The sequence below is a fragment of the Hippopotamus amphibius genome, chromosome 13 (assembly GCF_030028045.1).
Source record: "Hippopotamus amphibius kiboko isolate mHipAmp2 chromosome 13, mHipAmp2.hap2, whole genome shotgun sequence".
Taxonomy (NCBI): Eukaryota; Metazoa; Chordata; class Mammalia; order Artiodactyla; family Hippopotamidae; genus Hippopotamus; species Hippopotamus amphibius.
Genome location: NC_080198.1, coordinates 68,344,475 through 68,352,995, shown reverse-complemented (window position 1 = coordinate 68,352,995; position 8,521 = coordinate 68,344,475). Strand labels below are relative to the sequence as shown.

Below are 8,521 nucleotides of genomic sequence, written 5' to 3'. Positions count from 1 at the left end.
CAAAAAAGAAAATTTCAGGCCAATATCACTGATGAATATAGATGTAAAAATCCTCAAAAAAATACGAGCAAACAGAATCCAAGAGCACATTAAAAAGATCATATACCATGAATGCAAGTATTCCATGAATACCCTGGAATGCAAGGATTCTTCATGATACGCAAATCAATCAATGTGATACATATTGACAAGCTGAGGGATAAAAACCATATGATCATCTCAATAGATGCAGAAAAAGCCTTTAATAAAATTCAAATGAGGTATTATAGGAAATACACAAAAAGGAAGGGTCAGGTGTGATTATGGGGAATTCTAATCTTCAGTGACTTTGCAAATTGTAGACAGGTGGCTAAAGAGAGGAAAAGGAAGGGTCAAGTGTGATTATGGAGATTATAACCTTCGGGGACTTAGAAAGTTGTAGACACGTCGCTGGGTGGACCCATGCTAGGCGGGGTCTTGGCATCATCCTGCAGTTGTGCCTTTTTGTAAATCACTGTCTCTCTCACTGGCTTGGATTCAAGAGGTTGTTCTGTTGTCACTGATGAAATGAAAAACAAACAGTTATCTAAGTATAAGCATCTTCTCAGATATTAGGCTCATCTCAATGCCTGATTAAATGGCTTTTCCTAACGGTTTCCTCAGAGCAGTGAGGTAAATGTCATAAAACCAAGAAATGTGAAAAATATGAAGGAACTCATGACACATGTCCTCAGGTTCTGAATCTAAATGCTGCCGCGTAAAATGGACTGCTATCCGTTAGCTGTGATTAGCTAGGCTCAGTTAGAACTAGCTCTGATCTCATGGAAACGTCTACTGGCCCCATTAATTGCTTTTTTACAAATTTATTTTACATCCATTGTTTCATTTAATCTTTTCAATAATCCTAAGATTTAGACATTATTTTTATTCACATTTTAGAGACGAAGAAACTGAAACTGAGCTAGAATAACTGGCTGAAGTTAACGCAGCTGGTAAATAGAGGCACATGAGGTTATAGTCTGGAAAGGCTGTTTGACGTGAAGTCAAGTCCTTTTTCTCTCAGTGATGCTGGTTCTTTTCAACCTATTTCAAAGACACGGGGTACCTGTGGTACGTCAGGAACCACTGACCAGAAAAAGGAGAGAGAAGGGAATAAACCAAGCAGTGCTCTGGGCCTCTCACTCTGGTTTCAACCAGAGCACATGTGATACATATATCAGTCCCATTTAAAGTTTTGTTTGAAAAACCAAATGCTGTATTATACCGTGATGTCTCCTAATGCTGTGCTTGCAACTTCTTGCAGTTAGATCTGTCTCATCCTTTCTTTGCTCTCACAACAGTGTGAAACCTCACCTGACCTGGAGCACATGGAAATCGTTGCCCTTGGGATGTGCTTTAGGCTCCAGGACAGCACAGTCTAAGGATCTGCCGTGACCCCTGGCAGCCTTGCTGTCTTTCTCATCAAGGCCAGTTAAATTATTCACAGTACCTGCAGCCTTCTCATGGCTGTCAGTGATATCACTACTATCACAACTCATTGAGCTCTCTTCAAAGAGGGAAGTGATATCTTCTCCAAATATCTTGAGGCAGTTTTCAATGAGAAATTGTACAAAAGAAATCTGTTACACAAAAGGGCCAAAAACAAGGTATTATTTTACATATGGCATAGTGGCAAATCACACTTCATATATGAATCTTGGCTCTAACAAAAAAGCAAAATAATCCTGAGAGAAATTCAGACTTGATTAAAAAAAAAAAATATATATATATATATATATATACACACACACATACATATTTATAAACCAGTTTTCTCTAAGCAATAACCAATACTTTCAAGAGGACTTTGGGCACAGATTTTAAAATTCTTTCAATCAGTGGGCTAAAGTTATAATTTGTGGGCTAGTTTAAATAGCGAACATTTTTGTAATGATGGTTACGTCTTTAATACTAGGATAATTTTCAAGTAACCCACATAGAATGTTTGGGGCCAAGGTGTATATTCTCTTATTAAATTTTATTTATTTTTATTTAAAAATTTTTCCAGTTTTATTGAGATATAATTTATATATAACATCTTATTAAAATTTATAAAGTATCCAATACAGAAAAACTTGTGTGGTTTACTTCAGTTAAGAAATATCTGAAATATGGGAAGCAGAGATTTCAGTGGTTTTTTGTGAAAGAAGGAAGCAGCTGGAGAGAAAACATGTCTGCTTGTCTAACTGCATTGCCTTGCCTCATGCTTGCTCTGGGTAAGCTTGGGGGAAGAGCTGTGATCCTATTAGGCATGTTGTGGCTCTGTTAGGATGTTCTGAAATCTTTTACTAGTTTCTTCATCCTGTAGTGGAGGTGAAATAGCAGCCAAGTATTTTTCTGAACGAGCCAGCGGGAGGCCAGCATGTGTGGAGCCACAGGTGCTCACGTTGCCCGAGCCACCTAGGATGTGCCAGCAGTGACCGGAGCCGCAAGGTGTTGGCATCACTATGTAATGATGAAACCATGGCTTGGAAACTTTGCCCAAGTTTACACATCGTTCAGTGATTAGGCTGAGAGTTGAACCTTGGCTCTCAGACTTCAAAGCCCAGATTCTTTTCTATCATATCATCCTACTCTCATCTTTCTATTGTTTGGGTCTCCTAGATGGAAAAGGAGAAGTGACTCAACTGCTCTCAGCTTCCCGCTTAATAGCCCACCTTCCCATATCCCACCAGAGAAGGACTCTGCCACTCCAGGGGAGTGTAATTAAAATGTGCACTTTAAAAAACTGGTCCATCAGAGTTAATACCACAAACTTCAGGTCGAAAGCGGGGACTCCTTCCCATAAGGCATAAAAATGAGAGATCTTATTACCTTTTTTCTGAAGTCGTTTTCTAATGCTGAGCTGCCAGAACGAGGTGGGCAAAGAATGCTTGGGGCTATACACACTGATAAATTGTGAGCTGTCATCTGATTGGATGAGGAATTCTGCTCAATGTTGTGTAACACTCCAAAAAGGTATTGCAAGAGAACTACATTAGCTCTTGGCAGCTGGCCTAAAAGACTAAAGGCAGAAGAATGCATTTCTAAATAAAACAAGTCATTTTGCTTAGGAAGTGGAAATACAAAGACAGAAAATAGAGGACTTCTTCGTATACTATGTACACATTCCACTCTCACAGAGTTGCAGGCGTGAATGCATACAAAAATGTTTCATTGAATTTAATTCCTGATCCAGATAAGAACTCCTCTGGTTAGTTATGTGTTTGACAAAGTTAAAATCAAATACCCCTGGCAGATTGGTCCTTTAGCATCTCTTTTTAGACCAGTGGATTTCATCTCCAGCAGTTTCATGTATTTAGAAGGTATAAAAGGGTCAAGGATTCCATATTAATAAGATTAGGAGAAAAACACGAATTCAATATCAGCAGTAAGGCATGTGTCTATTTTTTATACTGGCTGCCATGGTTAGGATCAAGTGGAACCCTTTGACATTGGTCATTATTTTAGTGGACAAAGCTATAAACTATAAGCTAAGATTTTCCTGAGAGTATGTTGGTTGCATTTTTGAGGTGTGAACAGGGTTGAGTAATTATTGCATCATTACCTCTGGGCTGCAGCTATTTTCTCCTCCTCGTTCCCCTGGTCAATAACACCAAGCCATTTATCATAGAGACTGGCCGAAAATATACTTCCTTGGATATTTCGAAGAAAATCCTTACGTGGATAAAAATATATATATATTAATCTTAAGTTAAATATGTTGGAGAAATTACAGAGAAAACATTTAGTTGCAAAATTGAGTTCAATGCCCATTTCCTTCACAACTACACAAACTGTGATCCACACAGAGCTTGGCTCTGATTCTCCATAGACTTGCACATCCAGAAGCATTGCTTGGATTTTCTGCAACTGAAATTAGAAGCATAAAAGTAGAGTCGGGGCTGTAGAGAGAGTGAAGCTAAAGCCCCTTCTAAGACCCTGGAACTTACTCTTTGTGTACACGTTAGCACAGTAGCACAAACTGACAAGGTCTGGTGATAGCTCATCCTAAATCGTATTAGTTTTTTGAAAAGAAATGCACATACCCATTTTGCTTGTTTACTTTAGACACAGTGCTTGCTCTTAATTCAAGCAAGAGAAGTTCTGAAACAAAAAAATAACCAAAAAACACACTCCCACATGCTCTTGCATCTTAAGAGAGAACTGGGCTTTCTGACTTGAGGTATGTGTGCTCCTTGGGAAAAAACTACTCTAATAATAGTTTCAGTCTTCCTTTTTTTTATAACTATATAAAAGTTTGTTCTGCAGACTTCTAAGCGGCAGGTGTTGAAATATATCCAAATCCCCAGTGGGTAACTACATGTTACCTCTTACACCTCCTTGAATGGAACACATCCTCCTAAAAAAAGGAAATTAAAAATTTAGATATATAGCAGCTTCAGGCCTCTGAGTATCAGGCTAGTGATATGCAAATGTAAGTTTGCCAAGTGGAGGCCTGGAAAATTTGTCCCTTTAGAGGGCTGAGGAACAAGTCTTAATATCATAGAATTGGGCCCATTAAAATTTATGAAGTTGTAATCTTCTGTGCAAGACTGAGGGGAAATTATTGCATTGCCTTGCTAGTTTCAAAGGCACACCTTGCTTCCACTGATCTTAATATATAGCCCGACTTCTCTTAGTAGTAGTTTGTCCAGGAAGTGCTTCTAGGCAACTATCATGATTATAATCCAGTAACTGTCCACTTGTTCTGATACTTATTGAGCTACTCTTGGTGCCAGACACTCTGCTGAGTACTGGGGATAGAGCAGTGAAGACAACGGACAAAGTCTCAGTTCTCTCAAACCTTCACTGTGTTATTGGTTTACAATACCCACTCACGGTCTTTAAGTTCTTCACTGTTTCCTACGGAGTGACCCCAGTGTCTTTGGAGAGAAGCAGCACTCCAGCTTTGGCTGGTTCTGGGAGTCTGGGAGGGTGCAGCAGGGCCTTTGCCTCATGTGTACCAAACTGCATGCACTTGGAGTGTGTGTCTCCTCTCTTTCCTGGACCCTGTGCTGCAGAGTCCACTGGTGGGGCTGAGTGTCATTAAGCCAGAACATGACCCATGCAGAATATGCCAAGGGTATCTGCTGTTGGACCTCTGTTTACAGAAAGTTTAATGGCAAACTCGGTGCGGTACGCATGATACATTCATTTCTGATTGAGGCCAACTCTCTGGTTAGTTTGACACGTGGCATCATCAAGGTCAAGGTTGCAAAGTCTGATCCCACCAAGGTCCGTCAACTTTAGGAAGAGAAAACTTTGGGAATGTCTAAGAACCGTACCCATGAGTAGCCACCCTCTTGCTAGTCTGTGCTTATAACATGGAAATAGGTAAGAGCCTACTAACTCTTGCTAGAAAATCAAGTCAGTTCCATGTGTGTACCTTACAGAGGGCAACACTTAGCTTGCTGTTTGCCTACCTAGTGTGTATTATTATGGTGCGAGTGTAGTAGCAGTCAACTCTAAGTCATTTCTAAACTGTCGCACTTTATCATATAATTGAATTATGACCGAACAGTAATAGGGGACAGGGAAAGACCACATGTTACTGAGTTCCTAAGATAATTTTAATAACCTGTTTACTACATTAACATATTTTTGTTCAGAGCTACTAACAAGTAGAATGTAACTAGACACTTGTAATTCAGCTGTATCATTTCAAACTCAATCTATTTTTGTATGAATCTATTGAATTTTCAGAATTCCAAACTGATTTTGACTGCTGCACCCACTTTAAAAGTCAGATTTATAGGAAAAGGCACGTGGGTAGGAGCTGGTTACCATGTAACTATAACCGCAGGTGGTGGGTTAAACATAACAAGTATTAACAAAGGATGCCAAAGGTGGTACAAGGAGGAAAAAGGAGGAACAAAGGGTGGAGTCATCCCTACACTAACTTTAAAGTAAAAGGCATTGAGAGACAGGGGAAGGAAGATGAAATGGTCAGCGATTTCAGTGGCCTCACTGAGCATTTTTTGATTTATGGTAAGGCAAATGTTTACTTACTGTGGTAAACTTCTGTAACTGTTTCCAAAAGCTTAATATGAATTTTCTTTACTATGAACTTTGCCTTCATTAGTGGCGAGGAAGTCATTACAAGCAGGAAGCTTGTTTTGGTAAACACTCTGTGTGTATAAGTGTGTGTTTTGAAATTTATTATTTTTATTCTTTTGCATAGAGTGTTCAGGAGTAAATGGGGGAGGGTGTTGTGTGATGAAAAAGGAAAGTATATCTAACATGTGGGGCTTTTAACACCCAAAGTAGCTTCCTCCAATTCTGACTTGGTGAAGTTTTCTTTTTTTTAAGAACTTTTATTGAGATATAGTTAACATACAATAAACTGCATATATTTAGAGTGTACAATTTGGTATTTTTTTTCTTAGTAATGTATATATGGCAATCCCAATCTCCCAGTTCATTCCCCCCAACCCTCCCCACTTGGTGTCCATATGTTTGTTCTCTACATCTGTGTCTCTATTTTTGCCTTGCAAACCGGTTGATTTGTACCATTTTTCTATATTCCGCATATATATGTTAATATACGCTATTTGTTTTTCTCTTTCTGACTCATTTCAATCTGTGTACCACATCTTTTTTTTTTATATTCAAATTGTTGTTTTATTTTTTATTTATTTATTTTTTTTATTATTTTTTTGGGCGTACACCAGGTTTAATCATCTGTTTTTATACACATATACCCGTATTCCCTCCCTTCCCTGACTCCCTGTACCACATCTTTTTTATCCATTCATCTGTTGATGGACATTTAGGTTGCTTCCATGTCCTGGCTATTGAAAATAGTGCTGCAGTGAACATTGGAGTGCATGTGTCTTTTTGAATTATGGTGCCCTCTGGGTATATGCCCAGTAGTGGGATTGCTGGGTCATATGGAACTCTAGTTTTAGTTTTCCAAGGAACCTCCCAACTGTTCTCCATAGTGGCTGTATCAATTTACATTCCCACCAACAGTTCAAGAGCATTCCCTTCTCTCCACACCCTCTCCACCATCTACTGTTTTTAGATTTTCTGATGATCCCCATTCTAACCGGTGAGGTGAGTGAAGTGTTTTTATATTACGCCTGTTAGGGTTCTTGGGCAGTCATGATGCAGGACCAGTCATATAGCTTCAGAGTTACTCTGTGTGGATAATGCTAGAAATTTCCCTACCTTGAAGACGGATGCTGCCACAAGAACGGATTCCTCATCCAAGTTCACTTTGTCCCCAGAGTTTATCTTCTCCTTTAGGGCTCTGCATGATTTTATACCGCCTGGTTTACTGAAGATGCCTTCTGTGAGTGGCCCTTTTTGATTGATAAAGTAAAGTATATCCTATAGAGAAAAAAAAAGAAAACTGTGCAGCATTTCATATCTACAAGCTCAGAGCACAAGCTTGCCCCCTTTTTGACAGAGCTGAGGTGTATGAGGGTACAGTGCTAGAGCTCCAAGGACTGGAGTCAATTTGAAATTTTTTTTCAGTGTCTCTAAATATATTTTCTACCCAACAATCCATTTTACATTCATACACTGAAACATTTGACACACTTGCTTAATCAGATTTTCCTTTTTAGTAAATTTACACTAAGTCAAACTTCTCTGCTTTGAGGCGTTAGTAGAATCATCCTCTCCTCTTCCACTGTTCCTTTCTCAGTATTACCTAATATAGATGCTCCTTCCTAAGTGTAGAAATCTTTTTCCATACTCATTTCCCATTTGTTTTTTCTTTTTTCCGTGACTGTACACCCCATTTCTACTTCCGGTATTTCCTCCACTCTCTTAAAACAGGCTCAAAACCCTTCTCCTCCTTCTCTGATCACATTCCCTTCCCATCAGTCTTTCATTTCCTTTTGCTGTGTCTTCAGGTCCTGTACTTACAGGGTAGAGAGATAACAGATGTTGAAGTCAGGTAATCCAAGCACTCAACTCTGTTATGCTACTCATCTGCTGTGTGACTATGGGCACAGCACATACTTTATTGAGGCTTTTTTATTTTTCATTTATGAAGTGGGGATGGTAATTATCATAGTTAGCCCCAAATTTGCTGTGAAAGGTGCAAGGACTGGGGTAGGAGCTAGCATGTACCTATTAATAGCGTGATACATTTCTTCATAGATAGCCTAAGAATCCCTGCATCTAGGACAGTGCTTGGAGGGATAGTGGATCGTGAACAGATGTTAACACTGACAATTCAATACACTACTTTGAGATAACAGAGGCCAAACTCTGTGACTTTCATTGGACACATTCTATCAGGATTAAATGATTCCTATTTGCCAGAGGATATCTTTATGCTTAAGCATGTGAATTACAAATGAAATCTCTGTGAGATGTTTTGAGTGGTAAGGTGGAGTAGACTCAGCTGAAGGAGACTTGAGACTTGTATGGAGTTCAAGGAAGGAGATGAGACTATGAGGATGAGGTGGGTTTTCAGAGATTCATATGCAGAGAGCCTGTTACAATTGATCTGACCAGGTGCAGGTGGGTCTTTGCTGAAACCAGTGGAATGGCCAAGAACATCTTT

The 8,521-nt window shown here is 39.2% G+C and overlaps 1 protein-coding gene across 1 annotated transcript in view; it reads right to left on the bottom strand.

The window, feature by feature from the left end:
• Window positions 1-243: 243 nt before the first annotated feature.
• Window positions 244-8,521, bottom strand: part of LOC130834480 (rho GTPase-activating protein 20-like) — a 29,259-nt gene continuing 20,981 nt past the window's right edge. Inside the window, exons 10-14 of the mRNA XM_057704624.1 lie at window positions 7,171-7,332; window positions 3,566-3,675; window positions 2,833-3,022; window positions 1,469-1,598; window positions 244-538 (exon numbers count right to left, since the gene is read on the bottom strand). Coding sequence (XP_057560607.1) covers window positions 408-538; window positions 1,469-1,598; window positions 2,833-3,022; window positions 3,566-3,675; window positions 7,171-7,332 — 723 coding nt within the window. The 3' untranslated portion in view covers window positions 244-407. The remainder of the gene's footprint in view (window positions 539-1,468; window positions 1,599-2,832; window positions 3,023-3,565; window positions 3,676-7,170; window positions 7,333-8,521) is intronic.